General features: G+C 40.8%; 1 protein-coding gene across 1 annotated transcript in view; it reads left to right on the top strand.

Moving 5' to 3' along the window:
* Positions 1–2047: 2047 nt before the first annotated feature.
* Positions 2048–25910, top strand: part of LOC125727423 (E3 ubiquitin-protein ligase rnf213-alpha-like) — a 36082-nt gene continuing 12219 nt past the window's right edge. The window contains exons 1-18 of the mRNA XM_049004104.1: positions 2048–2134; positions 3727–3868; positions 4062–4197; positions 4319–4495; positions 11726–11856; positions 12028–12185; positions 12530–12724; positions 12818–12999; positions 13483–13603; positions 13863–13960; positions 16454–16621; positions 17240–17397; positions 19419–19521; positions 19677–19782; positions 20971–21154; positions 22810–23000; positions 24817–24909; positions 25399–25482. Coding sequence (XP_048860061.1) covers positions 2048–2134; positions 3727–3868; positions 4062–4197; positions 4319–4495; positions 11726–11856; positions 12028–12185; positions 12530–12724; positions 12818–12999; positions 13483–13603; positions 13863–13960; positions 16454–16621; positions 17240–17397; positions 19419–19521; positions 19677–19782; positions 20971–21154; positions 22810–23000; positions 24817–24909; positions 25399–25482 — 2514 coding nt within the window. The remainder of the gene's footprint in view (positions 2135–3726; positions 3869–4061; positions 4198–4318; positions 4496–11725; positions 11857–12027; positions 12186–12529; positions 12725–12817; positions 13000–13482; positions 13604–13862; positions 13961–16453; positions 16622–17239; positions 17398–19418; positions 19522–19676; positions 19783–20970; positions 21155–22809; positions 23001–24816; positions 24910–25398; positions 25483–25910) is intronic.

Genomic DNA, 25910 nt, shown 5'->3' on the forward strand with positions numbered 1-25910 from the left:
ATCCGCAAAGCCACTAGGATTGTGGAGGACCCCACGCCCCCCTCACACATACTCTTCACCCTCCTGCCTTCTGGCAAGAGGTAGCGGAGCATTCGGGTCCTCACTGCCAGACTCTGCAAGAGCTTCTTCCCCTCACTATGTACTGTATTACTGCATGTGGTTGAAATGACAATAAAAAGTCACTTGACTTGGATTCCCGTGATGTTCGGGCCCTTAGGCAGCACTGCCTCACAAATAGACATGATTCTGCAATGAAAAATCATTAAATGGGCTCAGGAGTATTTACAGAAAACATTGTCAGTGGACACAATTCGCGCTGCCATGCACAGATGCCAGTTAAAACTCTATCATTCAAAGAAGAAGCCGTATATGAAGATGATCCAGAATCACGACGTCGTCTCTGGGCCAAAGCTCATTTAAAATGGACTGCGGCTGAGTGGAAAACTGTTCTGTGGTCAGTCGAATCTAAATTTGAAATTCTTTTTGGAAACCAGGGACACCATGTCATCCGGTCTAAAGAGGAGAAGGACCACCCAGCGTGTTATCGGCACTCAGTTCAAACGCCAGCATCTCTGATGGTGTGGGGGTGCATTAGTACATATGGCAGGGGCAGCCTGCATATCTGTAAAGGCACCATCAATGCTGAAAGGTATATCCAGGTTCTAGAGCAACAGATGCTCCCATCCAGACGACGTCTCTTTCAGTGAAGACCTTGCATTTTCCCACATGACAATGCCAAACCACACACTGCATCAATTACAACATGATGGATTCGTAGAAGAAGGGTCCCGGTACTGAACTGGCCTGCCAGTGGTCCAGATCTTCCAGCCATTGAGAACATTTGGTGCATCATAAAACGAAAAATATGACACAGAAGACCTAGGACAGCTGAGAAACTAGAATCCAGTATCAGACAAGAATGGGACAACATTCCTCTCCCAAAACTCAAACAACTGATCTCCTCAGTGCCCAGACATTTACAGACTGTTGTTAAAAGAAGAGGAGATGCCACACAGTGGTAAACATGGCCTTGTACCAACTTTTCCCAGTTTAAACATTTGATATGTTTTCTGTGTTCTGTTATGAATAAAATACAGGTTTATGAGATTTCCATATCACTGCATTCTGTTTTTATTTACAATGTGCACAACAAACCAACTATTTTGGAATTGGGGTTGTATGACATTAAGCAGTTATGTGTATTTTTACTTCAGATATGTTCATTTATTTCAAATTTCTACCCTGTTATATACACACACATATATACAAACTCTGTCTTTAGAACAGTGTCTCCCCATATTTCACCATCTCTAGAAAATTCCTTCATTCTGATTCGGATGGCCGCAAACTCCTGTTACTGCAGTACTATTTTGAAGATCCCCTTTCAAGTCAGAGGCTGCTTTCCTGTGTCAGGTAATATTTTTCATTGTTTACATGTCAATAAAATTTTTCCATTTTGAGTATTCATTTTGTATGCATTTTATTCAGCATTCTTTTATCAGCAGTAAAATAGTTTCCATTGCTTATCATGTATAAGAAGATCAAGTATCATGTATAAGAAGAAGAAGAACAAGAAAATATATTGCAACATACAATAGTTAAGAACTCAGTGAAACTGGCAAATTACTACAAAAATCATTCTCTGGCAATTAAGAAACATCAAAACAAAGCCGACTTTGGCATTTGTGGCATATAAATAAATTGATCTGCGATGGGCTGGCCCCCCATCCTGGGTTGTTCCCTGCCTCGTGCCCATTGCTTCCGGGATAGGCTCCGGACCCCCCGCGACCCAATAGGATAAGCGGTTTGGAAAATGGATGGATGGATGGAAATAAATTGATCTGTTGAAATCAAATGCAAAAAAGAACAATTACAGTCAACAACAGAAAAGCTGGAGTGTGTCATTGTAGTTACAGTACATATGAGCATTGTTTTGAAATAATAACAGACACTTAGTAGTCCTGGTTGTACTATACTTTCTTAATTTAGTTTAAAGTATTTATTCTTTTTTTTATGTTCAGGTACTGTGTTAAAAAACTCATAAGCCATGTACATGGAGCAGTTGTGGATGTTGTGCTTCTCACAAGACTTCCTCGAGTATCAGGAGGATGTGGATACACTGCACTGGGCGGAGGTAAGAGAAAAGCCTATAACAGGTAATCAGAGGAGAGGCAGACCCCGGAATGCGGGAGAATCGATTTTAATAAGAAGCTGGGTGCATCCAAAGCCAAAGGGGTGAGACAGGTGGATAGTTGGCGCGATCGCGGGAGGTCTACTTCATAACTACTGAGCACCAGTTAGGGCAGCTTCGAATCCATTCCTGCAGACAGTCCCCCCCCCCCCCTCTTACTCTGCTGTCTCTCGAAGGTCTGATCTCTCTTCAACATCTGCGGAACTAACCGCAGGCAGCTATCAAGGACACACAGTATTTAAAACAATATCTTCTTCCTTCAGGCCTAAGACATAACAAACAGACCCAATATGCCCCCCCTCACAGGCCTACCAATGTCCAATTTTCTTCCCACACCATTGGTACAACACCATTTGTAGATAAAAGAAACTCAAAAGTTTTATATATATATATATATATATATTGTCACGATCGCTGTGAATAAAGCGGGCGATCGCTCGGGCAAGCGAGCAAGCAGGAAGCCGGCAGGCAGAATACGGGGCAAAACAAGGGGTTTAATGAGTAGACGGGGACCAGGATACATCACACGTCAACTAACATCAGGTAACATCAATGACAGACAGGGGAGACAAGGTCATGACGCACGCACGCACGCACGCACGCACGCACGCACGCACGCACGCACGCACGCACGCACGCACGCACGCACGCACGCACGCACGCACGCACGCACGCACGCACGCACGCACGGTGTGGCATGGTGGTGCAGTGGTTAGCATTGTTGCCTCACACTTCTGGGAGCCGGGTTCGAGTCTCCGCCTGGGTCACATGTGTGTGGAGTTTGCATGTTCTCCCCATGTCATCGTGGGATTTCCTCCAGGTACTCCGGTTTCCCCCCACAGTCCAAAAACATGCTGAGGCTAATTGGAGTTGCTAAATTGCCCGTAGGTGTGCATGCGTGAGTGAATGGTGTGTGAGTGTGCCCTGCGATGGGCTGGTCCCCCATCCTGGGTTGTTCCCTGCCTCGTGCCCATTGCTTCCGGGATAGGCTCCGGACCCCCCGTGACCCAGTAGGATAAACGGTTTGGAAAATGGATGGATGGATATATATATAGTTGTAATAAATAAATGTGCATCAGTTGTGCATTATAGTTTATGTCTGGACTTCTTCTTGTTATTGTTTTCAAAGATGGCTGGATTTGCTTACACCTGGATGAGCTCTTCACAACAAAGGAATTTCAGGCAAACATGTGTCAGTTAAGCAGCATGACCATATCTGAGGTCTTCCAGAGAAGTATGGTCACCTTGGAACAAGGTGCAAACTCTTTTCCTCACCTACTTTTCTGGTGTTTGAATTTTATGTTTTCTGGACTGAGTAGTTTGCCCTCATAGTTTGTCATTTATTGTTCTTTCCTAATGTGACTTGACCTGCTTTGACAGATGATGAATCTGCAAACCTAACACCAAAAAAAAATGCACAAGTAAGTTTTAAAAACAACTTGATCTGATAAAATCATACACACACACGTTGTACATACATAGATTTTTATTTTAAATTGCATATATCTCTTACTCATTCTGTCTTTGTTGTGCAGGGCACGCTGATTGACACACTGTTCCTCATTAAGAAGTCCATGCAAAAGGGGATTATGCAGCTACGAGACAAACCAGACAACACGCAGAGGGCATTGAAGCGAATCAAGATTCTCCACAATTTACTGAACACACGAGACACTGGTATACATACTTGAAGTTTAATCCAAAGCTTCAGTAATGCAATAATGCACTGTGCAATAATGCACAGTTTATAACTGTGCTATATTTTTCAAAATCAATGCATCATAATTTTAATGTGAGCCACCATACCACCAATTTCATATTACACTATGTACAGTGATTTTTCAAGAAGACCCCATCTTTCTTTTTGAAGTCTCAGATGTTTTCATCAAAACACTGGAGAAAAGAATTGTGGAGGTACTTCAGGCGCAAGAGGCTGGACAAAATAAAAGCTGGGTTGAATCTCAAGCTACATCTGACAAATTTGTAGAACACGGAAGTTCATTTCGGTAAATTGACGCTTCCCTTCGTATATAAATAAGATTCATTGTACAATAACAAAAACAGACAATGCAAGAGAATCTTAACTAATGTATTAGATATTAATGACATTAATATTAACCGTTTCAGGCAGATGCTGTGGATTCAGATGGAGGACACCATTGCTGCGGCCATGGCTCAGATTTTAGCGGTGTTGGATGGAGATAACAACCTGGACCATATTGCTGATGGGCAGGCCTCTGACAGTGCTGTGGCTGACTTGTGGCTGAAAATTTTCCAAGAAAAGGAACTCCTGAAAATTCCAAAGTAAGCTTACTATGGGTCATTGAGTACAGGGCTCCCTGAATCTCTTCAACCAAGAAAACGTATCTGTATCCGTATAATGGGCGGGGCTTAATATTGTGTATGGACGTGGTTTAACTCATTAAGTTTGCTAGCTTGTTATATTTCCATATGAAGAATACATATGGCTCTTATTTGTTATAAATTGACCATACAAGTTTAATATATTGCACAAAGAATACAGTCATATATGCTATTAGGACTGAACAATCTGGGGAAAATATCTAATTGCAATTTTTTTTGCGATACAATTTAAAAGTAAAGCTTCAGTTCAATATTCAGCATCTGATGCAAAGTGGCACCAGGCATCATGTAGGTGTCTTTGCTAACATGAGCCGAATCCAGTTTCCTGTCTAGTTGGGAGTTAAGGACTTTGCTCAAGGCCCCATAGACATGCTATTCTATATAAATAATATTTAATGTTTTCTGATGTAAGATTCCACACCTTAAAAAATTTGGCTTAATTTGACCAATTCAGTTTTTTTTTTAAAACATACAACAAAGTAAATTTTACACGAGACCAGAAAGTAATTTTTAAATGTCCTTAAAATTTAACATGTGATTGTTAAGGCTTATAATTAAGTGACTTTTACTCATTAGTGCTGTAGTTAAACTTACTTGTGTCACGATCCACGGCGCAGGTAATGCGCACTGGCAGGTCGGCAGGCAGGAAACAGGCAAGGCAAGCGCAATCGGGGGAAAACTGGGGTTTAATTGGGGAATACAGCAGGACAGAACATTGACGCACAGCAACATCAATGACAGACAAGGGAAACAGGTAAGACCACGACTTAAAATAGGACAGGACTAATCAAAGTAATCGGACACAGCAGGAAACGATCAGGGAAGCACACGTGGGTAATCAGGGGGCGTGGCACACACGAGGAGCGGACGAGCCAGGCATGACAACTTGCTTGTACAAAGACTTTTTTAAGTTTTTTAAAATAAATTCTACGGAGCAATTTTTCAGTGCACCCCTAAAATAAGGGTGAAATGATGTGCCTTTGACTTTGTAACAGGTTTTTGTTCGGGAGGTAGCATCTGGCTGGGGACAGCATTTGGCTCAGCAGACTATGCCTCTGTACCTGTGGTCACAAGGTCACCAATTCATGCCCAGCCCCAGCTGAACAGTCGCATGTCTATGGGCCTTTGAGCAAAGCCCTTAACTCCCAGCTGGACAGGAAACTGCATCAGGCTCATGCTGGCAAAGAGACTTACATCATGCCTGGTACCACTTTGCACCAAATACTGAATAGGCCCCTTTATCTTAATTGGCATTGGACATATTATTTGCTAAATTGGGTTTATTTTACTCATAAAAATGATAAATTTACCCCAAAAAAATGGATCAGAAATATGTTGCCTTGTTTAATTTCAGTAAATCCTAAATTTCAGTAGAATACAACGCTTGCAACACCATTTCAGAGACAATGGAGCAACAAACAAGAGGGGAAAAAAGTTATCAGAACGTGTACTGCAGACTTTATGGTGCCTGAAGTAGAGGAACGCCGAACCATTTTATCTGGTGTTATCCCTTTGTTAATGTGTCAAAAAGCATGTGACAGGCAGCATGTGACTGGCAGCATGTGAGAGGCAGCATGTGACTGCTGCTGTTAATGCTACCATCTCAACAAGCCGGACAATGACAGAAATAAAAAAAAAAAGCCATATTTAAAATATTTCAAATCGGCATTCCTCTTCTCTTTATGGTTGGTGTAATAGGGGTAACCCCTTCACAATCATAAAGCTTTGGGGTGGAAGAACCCCGCAAATGTGAAAATTTATGAATAATGCTCTGGCACCCCTAATCTCAACCCATAACGGTCTGCTAACCTGAGCGATAACATAAAAAGAATATTTATTACCAATGTCTAAACAAACTGTACAGTACTATACACTTTGCATGTACAGTTACTTTGTCATTTCCTAACTAGGCTTTTAATATAATATACTAACAATTTAAATTCAACTGACTTGTGTCACGATCGGTGGCGGACAAAGCGGCGATCATGCGGGCAGGCGTGGAATGAGCAGGCAAACAGGCAGAAATTGGGGCAAAGTACGGGGTTTAATCTGGGAACAGGAACTGGAAGTAGGGAACAGGACACTGACGCACAGCAACATCAATGACGGACAAGGGGAGCAGGTCAGACCAGGACTTAAATACACAGAGACTAATTAAAGTAAGCGAACAAAGCTGGAGACGATCAGGGAAGTACACGTGGGTAATCAGGGGGCGTGGCACACACGAGGAGCGGACGAGTCACAAACAAGATCCCCGAGGGGTCCCATTCTAGCTCCTCCACCTCCAAAGAGGGAGGAGCTTCGATGGAGTCATTTGGGACCACCTCGGGAACTGGGGCCGGAGGGATCAGAGAGGGGTTGGGAGCAGGAGTCTCAGGGGCTAAAGTCAGGGGAGACTCGGGGTGTGCCTCAGGAGCTGCAGCAGGCAGAGGGAGCGCCTCGGGAGCTGCAGCAGGCAGCGGGGGCGGCTGCGCAGGCGGCTGCGCTGGTGGCAGTGACGGCTGCACGGGAGCGGGGTCCGCGGGCGGAGGCGGCTGCACGGGAGCGGGGTCCGCGGGCGGAGGCGGCTGCACGGGAGCGGGGTCCGCAGGCAGCGGCGGCAGCGTCGGCTGCGCGGGATGCGCAGACGGTAGGAGCGGAGGGAGCTCCTCCAGCCAGATGGCTGCAGCGAGCAGCGGAGACGGCTGCTCAAGTTGCGCAGTGGCCTGGCGTGTTCTCCGGACTGGAGATGCTGCCCATGGTAGCCGCTTAGCAGAGCTGGGGGCTTTCGGGAAACCCTCCCGATCCTCTTCCAGGAGAGATTCTGGGATGAGGGTGCAGGCCCCCAGGGCGATCATTGGAGCGATCGCCAGCCCTCTCTTCTTTCTCCTCCGGTGCCTGGTAGTAACGGGACGCGGCACCACGTCCGCAAAGATGGACGGCGGAAGAATGGGCCCCGGCTCGCTGGAAGCGGTCCGGAGCTGGGCTACCCAACGGAAGTTTTCGCGCACCTCCTCAGCCAGGTGCGCGTCCTCGTCAAGGGAGAGCTCCTCAAGGATATCCCTGCACTGGCAGACAAGGCTCCACACAGGAAGGTCCTCCCGGATGCCGGGTTGGGAAATCCAAAATAGCACCTGTTCACTGTAATGGATGTAGTCCTCCTCCGTTACGGGAGGTGCTTTGCTTCGGAGGTCCGTCATTCTGTCACAATCAGTGGCGGACAAAGCGGCGATCGTGCGGGCAGGTGTGGAATGAGCAGGCAAACAGGCAGAAATCGGGGCAAAGTACAGGGTTTAATCTGGGAACAGGGACTGGAAGTAGGGAACAGGACACTGACGCACAGCAACATCAATGACAGACAAGGGGAACAGGTCAGACCAGGACTTAAATACACAGAGACTAATCAAAGTAAGCGGACAAAGCTGGAGATGATCAGGGTAGTACACGTGGGTAATCAGGGGGCGTGGCACACACGAGGAGCGGACGAGCCGGGCATGACAACTTGGTTTTACTTACATATATTTCGCTGAAACTATGATTAGCTTTCATGCATACTTCTTTGAATGAACTCAGTTGAATCATGAACAGTGGTTCTACAAAACTAGAATGAATATTCAGAAAATGAAACATTCTGTTTAAGTTGATGCATTCACTTTGTTCTCCAAACCGAACATATTTCAGTTAATCTTGCTACATTGTCTCATGTCTAATCAAATCAACCTAATAGGTTGGTGGCTATAGGAGAGCATTTCGATTGCTTCTAGACCAACTTGGGATGGAAGAACAAATCAAATTATTTTTGTCATTTAATGTAATTTAGTAGGTTTAATATTTAAAAGCCCACTGTAATTGTGGATGGTGCTGTATGTTGTGGATATTAGTCTCTACCGCATCGTCTGTTTGGTGGTCTCTCTGAGTGCTTTGAATTGGTAAAGTCAGTTGTTGTGGGCAGTGGTGGCTTGATGGTTAGGGTCACGCACTTATTTCACTGCTCCCTGCTCCCTGATTACCTTACATTTATCTACGTTAAATTTCATCTGCCAGGTATCAGCCCAGTCGCTAATTAAATCAAGATCCCATTGTAGCCTCTGTGCTGTTGGATCAGTATCTGCTACACCATGCACCTTGGTATTGTCTGCAAACTTACATAACTGCGTGCAGTGGTGGCTTAATGGTTAGGAAAGCACACTTGTAATTGAAAGATTGCAGGTTCAAATCCCTGACCAGTAAGGTATCACTGAGGTACCCTGAGCACAGCTCCCTGGTTACTGAATTAGCTGCCCCCTGTTATGTTATATTGTCACATATGAGTTAAATGCAGAGAACACATTTTGTTGTGGTATGTCAACAATGAGAATTAATCACTAAATTCTAATTCTTATGGGTAGCTCCAAATGAACCCAGCATGACAGAGGCAATGTCAGTAGGTCTTGAAGTCATGTTCTTGGGTTCTGGGACAGGTTAATGCAAAAAAACAGAATAATCTGATTCCTCCATGGTGGTCCACCCAAGAGACCCCATGCAATAACTCTTGCCTAACCGCGAGGCAGCTCACAAGAGATGATCTCTCATGGCGAATTACAAAAAAAACTCCAAAGACCATGAAATACAAGACAAGATACCTGCTGCAACATTGGTCTATAGGGGAGTGGGTGGTTCCTGGAGCTGCACAGCACAGGCCAGCACAGCTCTCTTAATGTTATTCTGCACATCTAAGGCTATAAGGCCAAGTTAAGTAACCAAAACAGCTTTACATTCACAAATACAACACCCCCAGGAGAGGGCTGCTGTCAAGATTGCAGATGAGGGACAACCGAAACACAGACTATGACTGGGCAAAACCCAAGAAGGGGGCATTTATTGAATGGACTGGATACAACATGCTGACAAGTAACAAAGGCAGAACAGGGAGTAATAGCCTGGGAGATGCTAATATACCTGACTAACAAGGACTGAAACACATGGCAGCTGTGAATGATTAACAGGAGGGCAGGGACAAGAGGTAAGATTAATGAGCCACACCCTAGGAATCAAGGGGATCAGACAGGCAGGACATGAACAGCTGCTCTAAATTTTATTATAATGAGTAAGGTCAGTATTTGGCATCATGATGCTGGGTGAAATAAACCACAGCTGCTGTGTGGTTATATACCTAATTTAAATGAAAATTATTTAATTGGTTTGATAAGACATGAAAAAATGTAATGAGAATAACTCAACTATGCTATGTTCTCAGAACAAAAAGTGAATGCATCAACTTAAACAGAATGTTTAATTTTCAGAATACTCATCCTAATTGTAACCACTATCCATGATTCAGTTGAGTTCATTCAAAGAATTAAGCATAAAAACTAATAATTTACATTGTATCAACATTATTTAAGTAAAACCAAAAAGTCAATTGAATCTTTTTTCAGTGTAACTCTAAATGCAACTTAGGCTACGTTCACACTGCCATGCTGAAGTGACTCAAAACGGATTTTTTTGCCTTAATGTGACACAAATCTGATCTTTTCAGGGCTGTGGACACGCAAATCTGACCTTTTGAAATCGGATTTGTGTCACTTTCATATGTGGTACTAAATCGGACATGTATCCGATTCATGGCCATGTGACCTGAATGTGAACGCTCAGATCGGATTTCATGTGGCTTTTTTCTTATACTGTACATATGCGCTGACATCATCAGCCTGCACCGGCAGCGCGGGAAGGTAAAAATGGAGGAGAGCTGCGAAAACAGAAAAAGCTATCCGCCTGACTTTTTTTCTCCTTTTCGACCTGCTCATGTACAGCTGATTCACTGTTTGTCGTCCTCCAGAGCAAAGTGCGATACATGCGTGAGCTACTAACGCCTTCATTTTTAATGCCATGAGTCGTCCCACAGATATGACGTTTTTTGTTGTTGGTGACACAGATGACCCGTGTAAAAACTTATCAATGTGCACATGCGTGACGTTTCAGAGGACTGATGCGTTCACATTACAGTCAGATACAGGTCACTTGTAGTTATGAATGTGAACCGTAAAGAGCCAGTCACAGACTTGCCGACCATGGTTTCGAGTGTCATTATATATAGCCAATCAGTCTCCACAGGAGGGCACAATTATCTCATTTAATTTTGCTTGGCTAATCCCATTTTTCTGTGGCTTTGAAGAACCAAAAGAGCCAGATAACTGTATCTGTGATTAGACAATCTGGCATGAGTCCTATGATCTTGGAAGTTTTAATCTATGTACAAGGAATTCCCTGCCAGGCTGGGTTGTGAAAATGTTCTGAAATTAAGTGGTACTGTACAAATCTAGCACGTCATAAAATATGCCAGAAAGAGAAATGTTGTGCATGCGCAGATGTGCAAGGTACAAATCAGGCAATGCACAATCAGATATTTCACAAAGCAAGGTTATCTGTAAACAGGCCGCGGTACTTCTAAAGGTAATACAACAAATCTATTCAACCACCATATAATAAAGGATCTGACGAAACATTGTTTAATATTTCAAATAAAGTTCAACTCATGATTTAATGGCAATTTTGAGAACAGTGCCTTTAATGCAACATAGTGTTTTAAATAGTGGCAATAGATTAGTCATTAGGCTTGTTTGAGTTGGATATTCTTGATAATATATCCCCCCCTCCCACCCCCTCTACACTGTTCGGTGACTTCTATTGATTTCAATATTTCAGAGTATAATGTCTAGATGACCTAATGTTTGAAAACTTAGATATTGCCCAAGCCAATATGCATTCATGCAAAGTAAATGAGTTGTGTAAGTATAACAAATTAAGAGATTTTACAACACACAATTCGACACTCAATGCAGTGCAGTGTTTTTGTATATCATGCAGTGCGAACACAATGAGATCACTCAGGTGTGTGTGGAAGACTTTCTCCTTCTCATATACAAGTGACTCTTGTTTTGGGAGGGACAGTATGTGTAGCCGCTAGTGTTAATGCCATTGATGAAAGTGTTGAAGAAAATTTGGATTGACGAAGGGATTTTTGCATGTTGATAACCAAGAAAAAAACATGCAACATGCCAAAATATGCATTAATGATGATGACTAAATCAAACATTATGATGTTTGACACCGCCCTGTCATGGAAGATAAATTTGTAGTTATGTAGGTAGGCATGTAGGTAGGTGATTGTTAATCATTTCCACTGAATTAATTTATGGTTTTGTCTTTTAGATCCCAGGAGGCCATATCGGTATTTTCCTCAATCAATGTTACCGACTTCTCATACACTAGCAGATTTCCATTCAGTTTTGTTCTGAAACCAAGGTTTGAAAAGCTCTGGAAACAAGTTCATGACCTCCAAGGTATGAAAATTATGAAGATAGAACAACAGATTTGTTGTTAGACTGAATCATTTATCATATTGTTTAACTGAATCGTGGGATGTTTGAAAGGAGATTGAAAAGTGCTTGGTGTCACTTGAAAAAGTCCAGTTTTAACAGTTATTGTAAACATTCTGTTAATGTGATTTCCAGGGTTTTCATCACTGCCTAAACTGCACCACATTGAACAATGTCAGGAGATGATTCACTTTCAGTGCATATATGACATTAAGAAAACACACACATTGTTTGCGAAGTACGCCGAGGATCTAGTAAACATGTCAATGCCGAGACACCCAGAAGTCAATAAGGTATGAGCCAGTAATCATACATTTAAACATTTTATAGTCATCCAGTCATTTGTAGGACATTTGTTTGTTAAAGCTCATATCAGGTATCAATTTTTTGCATTTTTATGCCTAGAGTAATACTTTAAAAATATTTATGAAACTGTGATTTTCTCTGTGGAATATACATAAAGAGTATAGGGTTTAAGGATTTTTTAATTATTTATGCTGTCTCTTGTGCAAAGTACTTTGACATTTTATCAGTGGAGATCTTTGTAAAGAATGCTAACTAAAGACATAACTGTGAATATATAGCTAGTTAAATGAATTTAAATTACATGGAGTGCAAACATGCCTTTCCTTCTCAGCTCTTCTCAGAGGCCCTTGTGGAGCTGTGCCAACGCGTGTATGCAGACTTGACTGAGGATCATCCCGAGAATGTGTCCCTCATCTGGCTCCATGTCACATACGAGTTCATGCGTGACAATCATCAGATTTACCAAAAGCTGTCTCAGCAGTACGGCAGCTTGTTAGCTACAGGGCAAGCCAAGGAGGCTACTCAGGTCAGTCCCCAAATGTATAAAAAAGAAATGGATTTCCCTTCATAAATATTAGGATTACCAAGACGTTTTAAGTGATAAAATTGTTTCTTATAGGCTATCAAACTTATACTAAAGGAACTTGAGCCCACTGATGAGAAACTGAAGGGCTTTGAGAGCTGCCAGAAATGGCTGAAGGACGTCAAATCAGTATCAACCGCTGTGGAGTTCATTACCTCAGAGGATTCATTAATTTGGCAGCATGGAGAAAATGGAAAAGCCCTGGTCAAAGACATACAGTGCGGTTACAACATTTCATTGCAGAATAATAATATTTAATTGAACTAGATTTCATGCAATGAGTATTTAGAGGTTTTTTTGTGGTATTGAGTATTTTAAGGCATAATTTCTGTCTGTGCAATTACTGTCAAAATCAGCTATTTTGATGCCGGTTAATCATAATTTGATTTATTTATTAGTGCTACATTCTATATGAATATTTTATGGGTAAACTATTGCGCAACTGTACTTGTAAGTAGTGTCATTACTCAGTGTTTGCAAACAAGCCAAGATCCACCAGGACCAACTGGACATTAACGGTTGTTCTCAAACTGATCATGCTCAAAATATTACAATAATGTACTTTCATTTCTGCTGTTGCTAAAAAATTTTAAATTTAATTAACTTGGGGGATTTATAAAATGGCAAGCCTTTTTAGTGATTAACGTGCAGTTTCGGTCCTGTATGTGACACTTAAACGTACGTTAATTTTCTTCCTAAAGACTGCTGTGGCACAGTACACAGGTGGTGTACTTGCTCATCGATCACCTTTTCTACGAGGAGACTGAAATAGATGAAAAATTGCTCAGCATTGTTACAAAGAATTGCAGATTCCTTTGGAAGGTAATGAATATGATTCATTATTCTGTGTTCTATCATGGACTGGCATCCTATCCAGAGTGTCCTTGTGTCCTATGTTATGGTCTGTCCTTCCAGGGATATTCCCCAGAGAACTCACAGCCCCGTATTGCATTTTTGGGCAGTTTTAACAGTAAAGAATGACATAAACTTCATTTAAATTATAAAATGCTGTTTCCTCTTCTAAAGTAATGAATGATTGACTTTTCCTGCAAATGTCTAAAATGTATCTCTTGTCTAACAGAGATTGGAGGCTAAAAAGGAAACAGACATAGAAAACACTTTTAAGTGGATGACACAAGTGCTGAAGCAGTGCAACACGAATGCCTGCAACATCTACCTGTGAGTGGGATGTTCTCACGTCTGAGTCCCCTGCTAACACACATTTATACTCCTTGGTTCTCTGAATAATACTATCTTTTACTTATCTGTGTACTCTTGTATTTGCTTTTGAATAATCCATTTAGGAACATGGCTTTCAGAGTATCCAAGATAATAAGTACCACAGTATTGTTATTGGCAGTTGCTTTCTGATAGTTTTTAAACAAAGAAAACCTTTAGAATCTAACTTCAAACAGCACACGTTAAACCCAAACTAGTTAGCAGAACTCAAAAAAATAATAAAATAAGCCAGTCAGTTGTTTAAAAATCATAGTGCAAAAGCTTGTAAAACCCAAAACTTAAGGGGTAGTGATACGTATGTATTTTGATTTCATTCTACTTACATTTTCTAGGAAACCTACACAAACATTTTCATTGGATGTAACTCAAAAATATTTATTAACAACACTCAATGCATTTAAGTCAACCTAAGTGAATAATAATTTAGTATTTTGTATTTTATCTTAGTATCTGATTTAGCAAAAACTTAATATGTATGAGTATCTCATACTTAAATGAAAATATTGTAAAATTAAACCCTTGATGTAAGTACAACACAAAAACTAATATTTATGAAATAAGCTAATGCATTTCAAATATATATGCACCACTAACTAAACATTTGAGTTTTACAAACTTTGGCATAATGATTTTTAAACTTAAAAATATGGAGGCAACTGATTGCATTACTCATATTTTGAGTTCTGCTAACTTGTTTGGGTTTACAGTGCATAATTTATTATCTACCAGGGCTGACAGATGGCAAGACTCCCTCTAGTGGTTTAGGAGTGCATTTTCCCTATAGCAGATATGATGGGTGGAGGCATCGTTCCTTTTAGCCAGCAACTATGGAAATCAGAACCAATCAAATCATGTTGCTCATTTAATATTCACATTTTTATTAGGCTTAATGTTTAGAAACCCAGGCTTGATATTTTAAAAACCACCTTTTTTATCTGATTGTATGCCATGAATATTAGCATCTACCACATTGTATTGTTAGTTATCCTTCTGGGTCCTTTGGGTTTTATGAGCTAAATGGCATAGGCTAATTGGCCCCTTGCACTGTACTATACTATTACTATAATGGTGCTTGTAGGTATGTAACTCTGTAGGAGTCTCTCTAGCATGAGCAGGTCTTGATGTATCCTGTTGAGGTTGGGGGCTGAGCTGGGAAGAGAGACAGAATACAGGAATAGATACAGTAGCCTGCAGATTTTTTTTAAAACAGATTGGCAAGATTTCTGTTATATCCCGCAGGCGCATTGGCAAATCCAGAAGGTTAAATGTTATCTAGTCAAACAACAAAAGAAATTCTGCTTTGTGATACAGACCATCTGTTGGATTTTCTAGGTTCTGATTGACAGAGCTATAGACCACTACTGGACTTTCTTGGTTCTGATTGACAGAGCTATAGACCACTACTGTATTTTCTTGGTTTTGATTGACAGAGCTGTAGACCAATAAAGAGCTGAGAACCTCTTTCTTAGTTCCAAGTAAACAGTGATATGCTTACACTGCCCATGTAGCTTCACTGAAGGCGTAATGGGGTTTCTCCAATAAAAATGCTTATAGTTTGCAAACGGAATATTTTTGAAAAAACATTTCAACACAGATTTATTCCAGGGGTTCTAGAGAATCCAACAATACCCCTAATTATCCTTTGACAACTGCTCTCGATCGACACTCCATTAGTCAAACAGATTAAAATTTTAGTTCTCTAGGTATGTTTTTACAGGTTTCAGAGCCACAAACCACACTGAAGCTAAATTCATACAACAAAAGTGTGAGATTAGCAGTTTTCATTGGTTCCTTCTAAATTTTATGGTGGTTTCTTGGTTTAGAATTATCAAAGCTAACTTTTTGGTTACCTGTACACACTACTATTCCTAGGGAAATCTCCTTTACTCAAGTACTGTTGTGTTGTCTTTCTTTTGAAAGAATGGATGTTATAGAAAGGATTTCTTGTATTTGTTGATTATATGTAATGTCATACCTAGTTGGACAACTGAATTTAATACAATAAGTGAACATTTTGACACTTTGTTTTGTCTCTGTTGTGTTTAGATAAATTCAAAAGATATGATGCAAGATTAAATTTTAAATGTAAAAGTTTCGCCTGGAAATTAACTTAAATATATATTATATATTATCAGAGAAATACTTAGAAATTAATTAAATGCCTTAAATAGCTCCTGAAATTAGGAAGTGTGTTATTTAGTATTATTATCTTAAACAATTAAATACATTCAGGGACATTATAATTCATTCCACTAAAATCTTTCAGTGTGTTCAATAAATTGTTCAAGTTCAAGCAACTTGAAAAACTGAGTTTCAAAACAAATGATTTGAGGCAACAAATTTCCTCAGTTGTTCCTCTGTGAACTCAGCAGGTTTTGCAGTGCAGATGTGGAATGACATTAAGGCTGCTTTAAATGTATTTTCTCACTCTAGCGATGGTATAACACACTGTGAATACTGCAAGCAAGAATTTAAAGACCCAGCTGAATTACAGTGTGGACACATTTTCTGCAAGGCTTGTCTGGAAGAAGTAAATGCCGAAAAGTGTCTCAAATGTCAAAAAGAGATAACTGAGCTCAACCCATGTGACCCTGGGAAACGGTGTGTATGAATTATTGTTGTGTTCGTTTATTTTATTGCCGTGATGGAAACTTGACTAATCCATCAATCCATCCATCAATCCATCCATTTTCCAAACCGCTTATCCTACTGGGTCGCGGGGGGTCCGGAGCCTATCCCGGAAGCAATGGGCACGAGGCAGGGAACAACCCAGGATGGGGGGCCAGCCCATCGCAGGGCACACTCACACACCATTCACTCACACATGCACACCTATGGGCAATTCAGCAACTCCAATTAGCCTCAGCATGTTTTTGGACTGTGGGGGGAAACCGGAGTACCCGGAGGAAACCCCACGACGACACGGGGAGAACATGCAAACTCCACACACATATAACCCAGGCAGAGACTCGAACCTGGGTCCCAGAGGTGTGAGGCAACAGTGCTAACCACTGCACCACCATGCCACCCCAACCTGACTCATATAAAACTAAAATGTGTTATTTTTGTAACACTAGATATTGGGTAGATGCTATATATCAAGCATGCATTTTTATTACTGAAAATAATACAAAACACAAGAAAGATACTTAAAAATATCAGGTTGACTTCTGTGGTTTTATAGCAGTTATGAACACAATATTGCCTTTTTGCTTCCAGGGAGACCATTGGAAAACTCAGCAGATTCAGAAGGAAGTGCAACTCTTTCTTTGTGGAATTTCTCTTGAAGTGCTGTGTTAACAGCAAACATAAAATGCCTGATATAATAATTAACATGCTGTTGGAATTTGTTAAAAGGAACACTTCAGCACAACAAGGTACACGCACAGTGTTACATTTTCCTTTAAACAATATGGTCTATATCTCCCTTTAATTGATGTTTTACTATCACCCACCCAAAAACAAAAACTTTCTTATGCAACATTCATCTAATTTTGCACATTTTTAATGTAACATTCTAATATTTTATATTTGCTTGTATGTGCTCATCAAAGTTGTCGTATGTGTACAGTATACATATGTGCATATAATTGTTAATATTGTTAAATAAAATACTGTTAAAAAATCAAGGGCAGTGAAAGAAAATGATGTTTAAATGATCTTCATGCTGCTGTAAAATGATAACATGCCGAAGTGTGATAGCTTAGCCGTTTCAAACCCTCTCCTAAATCCAGCCAAGGATTTGCTGTAACCGTCCAATACACCCATGAATTTTACCATGTTTGGCTATTGAGTTATTTAACTAACTGACTGACTACTGGAACTAGTGGTGAAATGTAATAAATACGTGGAATAGCCGGGGTGTCCCTGAGGAGAGGTTTGTGAACTAAAGTGGTGTTTTTCTAGCCATCAATAACTTGATGAAGAACAATAGAAATTATTGTTACTGTTCTAATGTTAAAATTGCACTTTGTTCTGAGAAAATATATGCTTGCTATTCAGATAAACAGCTTAAAACATTTCCTTTGACTGCCTAAGACTTTTGCACAGTACTGTAACTGCATCTTAGGGTATATCAAATTCACTATATTGACAAAAGTATTGGGACACACCTCTCAATCACTGAATTCTGGTCTGTCATTCAGACCCATTGCCTGGGTGTATAAAATGAAGCACCTAGTCGTGCAGTCAGGCTTACAAACATCTGTCAAATAATGGGTCGTTCTGAAGTGCTCAGTGAATTCAAGCATGATACTGTCATAGGATACCACCTTTGCAATAGGTCAGCTCATGAAATTATTTCCCCCCTAGATATTCTGTGGTCAGCTGTAAGTGGTATTATTGCAAAGGGGGAGTGTTTAGGAAAAACAAAAGTTTAGTCACAAAGTGCCAGACCACGTAAAGTAACAGAGGAAGGTCATGGAGTGCTGAGGTGCATAGTGAACGAAAGTTGCCAAAGCTCTGTTGACTCAATAACTGCAGAGTTCCAAACTTCCTCTGGCATTAACCTCAGCAGAAAAACTGCACTCAGAGCTTTATGGAATAGGCTTCCATTACTGAGGAGCTGCATGCAAGCCTCACATCACTAAGTGCAGTGCCATGCAACGAATGGAGCATACTGGCATTGGAGTCCGTAGCACTGGGACTGTGTTATGTGGAGCGATGAATCACGCTTCTCTGCCTGACAGTCTGATGGTTGAATCTGGGTTTGGCAGATGCCAGGAGAACGTTACCTGCCTGACTACATTATGCCAGCTGTACAGTTTGGTGGAGGAGAGATAATGGTATGGGGTTGTTTTTAAAGGGTTGGGCTGGGCCCCCTAGCTCCAGTGAAGGGAATTTTTAATGCTTCAGCATAGCAAGATATTTTGGACAATTCTATGCTTCCAAATATGTGATAACACTTTGGGGAAGGAAGCCCCCTTTCTGTTCCAGCATGACTGTGCCTCACAAAGCACGGTCCATAAAGGCATGGTTGTGTGAGTCTGGTGTAGAAGAACTTGACTGGCCCACACAGAGCCCTGACCTCAACCCCATCGAATTAGGCCTTTGAGATAGACCTTCACATCCAACATCACTGCTTGAACTCACAAGTGCTCTTCTGGATGAATGGGCAAAAATTGCCACAGACTCACTCCAAAATGTTGTGAAAAACCTTCCCAGAAGAGTGGCAGCTGTTTTAGCTGAAAAGGGGGGATCAGCTCCATATTGATGCCAGTCAGTTTTTCAATGAGATGCTTTAAACATTCCAGTAAGTGTAATTGCCAGGTGTTCCAATACATTTCTCCATATACTATAATTAAAAATATGGGTGCACTGACTAGAATTAAACATTTATCGTATGGATGGATGGATGATTTTTCACCAGTTCCTTTGGTTGTGTGTTTATTTGATTTAGTCAAAGTTTGCAGAAGGACGACCGAACTGTCCCCGTTTCACGAGTGCATGGAGCCGAGCCCTGCTGTACAGTCGCTGGTGCTGAAAATCCTTCTGAGATGCGGGTAAATCTTCATCAGTCAAACACAGCACAGTGCATTTACACTTTTCTTTTATGCTGTTTACTCCTTAATATAGTTGAAAAGAATAAGTGAGAGACTGATATGCTAATTAATTTCTAGATTTAATTTGTTCCTGCAATGTTATTCATTGGTCACAGACTGGAGCAAATGAAGCCTCACCTGCAGCGGTTTATCGAAGAGGCCGTGAAATCAAATGAAAAAAATATTGACGAATTCTACTTCATGGTTGTTCGGAGTACAGAGGTCAGTAACCCTTTACAGTAAGTGGACCTTTAGGGAGGGCTGGTAAACACGCAATGTGTAACTTAAAGGGGATCCTCTAGTGCAGCCACTGGAACGCTTTTATTATTATGATCTTATTTTTATCTCTATAATTTTGCTCACTAAATTTGAATACTCCCAAAACAAAGTGTCCACCAGCGGTCTAAACAAAGGCAGGTAGGGGACACTATAACTATCCATCCATCCATTTTCCAAACCACTTATCCTACTGGGTCGCGGGGGGTCCGGAGCCTATCCCGGAAGCAATGGGCACGAGGCAGGGAATAACCCAGGATGGGGGGCCAGCTCCGGACCCCCCGTAACCCAGTAGGATAAGTGGTTTGGAAAATGGATGGAATGGATGTTGGATGTTAGTTAACACCTGGATTTTTATCATTAATGAGACTATAAAACTATAAAAAAAACACTTATTTAAACTGAAATACAATACAAAAATAAAATAAGAAATTAAACAAACACTTTTCCTTCCAAATACTATTTTAATATTTTGTGCACTTTGGGTTCATGTAGGATTCTCTAATGATCAAACATATAAAGTACATATTGTACTGCCGGTGGGCTGCATGTCCCAGAATGCCCCGTGTGTAAGTGTAAATAGCCGCTGTTGTATTAGTATTGTTGCTGTTGTTAGTTGCATTTCCCTGTTGTCGCGTGTGTGTTTGCCCGTGTCTTGTGTGCACCCTGTCTGATCCTCGCGTGTTTGTAGCCTGTGTAAATCTCCCACTGTGTGTGCGCCTTATGGCTCAGCGTCTGACAACCTCGTGTTTCTGCTCTTTGTATTTGGCTTGGTGCTCATTGGGTGCCTGTTGTAGACATGTTAAGGACTGCTATCAAAGAGCATAGGTTCTCTGACAAGCAAGTCTCCTTGTCCTCTGCTGCTCTCACGATGCCTTGGTCTGCCGAGCGCTGCAATTTAAAATACACAATTTTCAGACTCTCTCTAAAAATATAAAAGCTCTTTAAAATGAAACAAATAAATCCACACTAACACTAAAATTGATTTCTAATGAAAAATAAAAATATTAACAATATAAAAAAAATCAAAAGTATGATAACTCTCGTTAAGACTCGATTAACAAACGATCATATGTTTGTTTGCATGTCACCCTTAAGTATTTCCTTTCTTAATTAATGCTTATTGATTTATAGGATCAGATTTACACCTCAGCCCAAGAATCCCTGATAACAAAGGCCACAGAAAGCCTTTGTTTTGACCAGGATGTATTTAAGCGCACAGCTTCAGAAGTGACATATGAAGATCTGCACACCATAGCCAAAATAAGGTTTGGCATCACAGTAGCGGCAAGTGTAATTGAAGGTTTGGTGTCAAAAGGTAAATCTGACTTTTTACCTTTATTAAATATCATTTAAAGAATATGCCCTCAAGTGGCATTCCTGTTTTCAGTGTTTTCACCTGTTTGTTTATTTTATATTAATTATAAAAATTGCACATTACCTAGCATGCAATGCTCAGTAAGTGAGAAAAGAGAAAAGCGTGTTAGAGATTACTGATACCACCTGGCGTCACGCTTTTCCGGCTGCAGCTCCTGCGCTCAGTCCACAGACACGCATCCTGATGTGTTTAGCGCCTTAGGGTTTGAGATGGTTGCACACTCAGTGCTTCAAATGTGTAGGAATTTCAAGTCTTAAAGTCTTAAAGACTCTTATTGTTGAGGAGGAATCGGAGTCAAATCCACATCAAAAAATAACGAATGGCAAGTTGCCTCAGGTACTGCTAAGTCCAACACTGTGAATTTTGAATAGTATGCAGTGAATTTTGGAAAAAATGCAGTACAAAGTGCATCTTAGGGCATTTCTATCTCGGAGGAGAAGCAAATGCGCCGGTGTGCTCGTGCGCCTACGCTGGCAGGGGCTCCGCACACCGCTCCCCGCAATATTCCTCTCCAATGTCCCATCACTGTGCAAGAAACTGGCCGAACTGTAGATACTGGTGGTGAGAAACCGTGACTTTTCCGCATCTTCCGTCCTGTGCTTCACTGAGACGTGGCTGTGTGGACTCATACCGGACTTCGCGCTGCAGCTTGCAGGTTTCCAACTACGCGCAGACCGTGACGTGGAACTCTCCGGCAAATCAAAGGGCGACGGAATATACTTTTTTATAAACAACGATTGGTGTACTGATGTGCCTGTGATTCTTCAGCACTGCTACTCCAACCTGGAATCATTTTTCATAAATTGCAAACCCTTAAAGATAAAGATAAAGATGCTTTATTGTCGTCGTACAAGTACAATGACATTTTGGTTGGAGCGCGGCAGAAGATACACAAAATTTAGAATAAAATCCAAAGAACAAAATATGTACGCACACACACACACACACACACACACATTCACAGTGAATAAGGTGCTGGTAAATTAGTGCAATATAATCATACTCATGAATGGTTATGATATTGTATAAAGTGCAATTTTGCAGAGACAGAATTATTGGAGTTGAAGTAATTCATCTGGTTTTACAGTGCAGGAAAGGATGGATTCCCAGTTGAATTCTTTAAAGTAAAGAAGGGGGAAATTAATAAACTCATATTAAGGGTCTTTAATTAATCATATGAAGATTCTAAACTCAGAGCATTGATGTACAGAACCAATATGATATTAATAGTGAAGTAAAACAGGAATCCAGATCCAGATAGTGGCTCTCAGGCCAGAGCAGGTTGTACCTTCCATTGGGGGTACAGATCAGATGGGTTTTATCAAGGGTCAGAACTCCTATCACAACACAAGGCGCCTATTCAATATTATTCATTACCTTACCTTTTAGTGGGTGAGGGGTTGCCTCTGTTTCCATTCTGAAAAGGCATTTGAAAGAATACATGATTGAAGTAATAAAAAAGTTCAGCTCTGGATCAGATTTTCTAGGGTGGCTTAAACTCCTATGTCATGACATGTGTTTTGTCACATATATGTTTTGTCTGTGTGTTTAATGGAAAAGTGAACTAATTAAATCAAGTATTTTCTTGCTTTAAGATGCAGATTCACATGGGTTGAACAAACAAGATCTTCTACAGATATTGAAGGAAGTCGTACCAAGGAATTTATGGATCCAGACGTTTTTGCTTCACAACCTGTACAAACTGATTGGCTCCAGGAATATTCAACTCATTCTTCAGACTGAAGACTTCAGATGGGTTTTACCAAGTGACTTCAAAGAGAAAAAGGTATAAAAGACACAGAACAGCAGTCAGATTTCAATGATATTTCATTTGAACTGCAGACATCACACTTTCTCTCCTGTGAATCACTTGTGTAAAATATTTGAAGGTGTTTTATACTACGGGACCGTTGAATGCTTGAATCTGATTGGCTGACGAACGTTCTGAGGTGTGCAATTATTTTCAGGGAAACGCACGGCGAACGTAGTTCCAGGCAGCTCTCTTGACCGCATTACAGTTCCATATCACTTCGCATAGTTAACTGTAATAACGGAAATTAGCATACAGTACCTGTACAGCACACAGGACTAACAAAAACAACAACATGACAGACGATTTTCCGAAAGTAAATTTTTATATTTACGGTGAATATGAAACTTTCAACAACTGGGCTGCAGCAGTATTAGTTAGCCTAGTGTACCAACTTAAAGGCTACACATGACATTTCTCACTAGCGAGGTAATAACAGCGCTGCATCTTAAAGCAGACTTACAGTTTAGAGACGGTGCTTCAGAACACTGTTGAGGGACACACAGAGGTAGCCTAATTCATACAAGCTATCTCTCTCTCTGTTTCTCTTTCTCTGTGTCTCTGTCTCTCTCGCTCTCTTTCTAATAACTTCATTATTAACTGCATTAGTCTGCTATCAACGGCTGAAGCCTCCATTGCCAGCTTTAAAATGACGTTTTGGAACTAGCAAAAGAGTCGTTGGATGAGATGCGGAAGAAATAATCCTACTCACAATAGCGATTTAAGTAGAAAAACCGGACGAATCCCTTGAAATATATCATCTGATCGATGTCTTGATGTGTGGCAACCGTAGTATAAGCGGAATAATTGACTCCGGACCGTTGAATTATTAAAAAATAATGCACACACCTCGGGTGTGCATTATTTTCTAATAATTCAACGGCCCGTTGTCAGTTATTCCTTACTTATTAATTTTAGCACAGCTGTTTACATAAGACATAAGAAATTTACAAACGAGAGGAGGCCAATCAGCCCATCAAGCTTGTTTGGGGAGAACTTAATTAATAGCTCAGAGTTGTTAAAATCTTATCTAGCTCTGATTTAAAGGAACCCAGGGTTTTAGCTTGTGCTACACTAGCAGGAAGACTATTCCATACTCTAACTATACTCTGGCTCATAAGCCACACCTGCTCTCAGGCAAATACCAGGAACAGGTGTGACTCATCAGAAGCCTGGTAGGATAGAAAACCTACTGGACGGTGGCCCTCCAGGACTGGAGTTGGAGACCCCTGGTGTAGAGGCATGTGACTTAATGCAGCCCTGTAGAGCGCATAGTGAAAAATGCACTGAAGTCAGTGGCAGGATGTGCTTAAGGGTCATTTACATGCAACATGTTTCCCTGCCCAAAGCATGTAAATTACCCAGGTGCATCTAAACCCCACACCTAAGTCAACAGGAAAATAGCGCGACTATGCGCTTTTTTGGACCCAAGTGCTTGGGAAAATCGACCCCTTAGTCATTTTTAGAAAATCTTTGACACAGAGAGTCTCTTTTTTGTAAATGTGTCCCTGAAATGAATTTTTTGACAAGGTTTTTTATACTGGATTAATTTATTTTGGTTTTGTGACATTAACTAGATTAATATCTTACTTTCAGAGAAAGATATTTATGAAAATTAGGGATAGATTTCATTTTTAATCTATTTTCCATTTAGCATGACAAGCCATTATCCTATTCTGAATGATGTTTATGTATTTGGTTACTGTTTATGTGATTTGTCATGCATCTATGCATAATGAAAAAGGGTATTTTTTTAACACTGAGTGTGTTCTGTCACTTGTTTTGTCTTCAGGAGAAATATGCAGTGAATTGTGAAATGCTCATGGTGTATGGAGAAATTTATGATAAGACCTCATTTGGAAATCCTATCTCCAACACGAAAAAGGTAATTATTTTTTAAAGTAATAAACTTATATGAGTACTACATGAATTATGTTAATAGCAACTTTTTCCTTTTTCAACTTGAAATTTGATTCCCTGTCCATCTCATCTGTCTGGGGGACCTGACAGCGGAAACTACCCCCCCGAGAGCCCTGCATGAGCATGACGTTTGCCATTAGCAATCAGTAATATGTAGGATGAATCATAAACCCAAATCTCAGATTGACATCACTGTTATTTTTAGATGTGTTGCTTTTTTCCTGTTTAATAATATTGAAATTTCTTAATTGCCTTAGTAGCCAAGTTCTTAACAAAGCACTTCTCTTGCGGGTCCTCAGAAGTCCAATGGACAGCTTGAAGTGCAAAAGGGCAACACTGAGCTTGATGCAGAGGATAGTTGCTATTTTATTTTATTTTAACAGGATATATCTTTATCTCCCCCTCCTTTGTCAGTCAGGGTAGTTTTGTAGCTCCTCTTATTCTCTCTCTTCAGGATATTGATGAAAACCAGGAGACGCTCATTCTGTGCACAACACTGAAGGCAGTAAAGCTACATATTTATGGTGATGATTCACTGGTAAGTTGCTTTTTAACACCATCTATGCTACCGTCACACAGGAAAGCAATTTGTGCAGATTAGCTGTTTCTGGTTTGCTTAGATACTGTATACTGTTCCATACCCAGACTGGCCAGCTGGCAGGTTTCCAAACCGGCCATGGCTAAGATGAGCCTGTCTGCTGGGGAGAACTCTGCTACAAGTGAATTGCTAATGACAAGTAAAGCAAACCAGAATGTGCTATAATATGCACATGAAATAGTGTGAGATTAGCAACATATTTGTATTCTTTACAATAATAAATTGTAAGGGGGCGGCATGGTGGTGCAGTGGTTAGTACTGTTGCCTCACACCTCTGGGACTCGGGTTTGAGTCTCCGCTTGGGTCACATGTGTGCTGAGTTTGCATGTTCTCCCCATGTCATTGTGGGTTTCCTCCGGGTACTCTGG

This window comes from Brienomyrus brachyistius, unplaced genomic scaffold, assembly GCF_023856365.1.
Source record: "Brienomyrus brachyistius isolate T26 unplaced genomic scaffold, BBRACH_0.4 scaffold97, whole genome shotgun sequence".
NCBI classification, from domain to species: Eukaryota; Metazoa; Chordata; class Actinopteri; order Osteoglossiformes; family Mormyridae; genus Brienomyrus; species Brienomyrus brachyistius.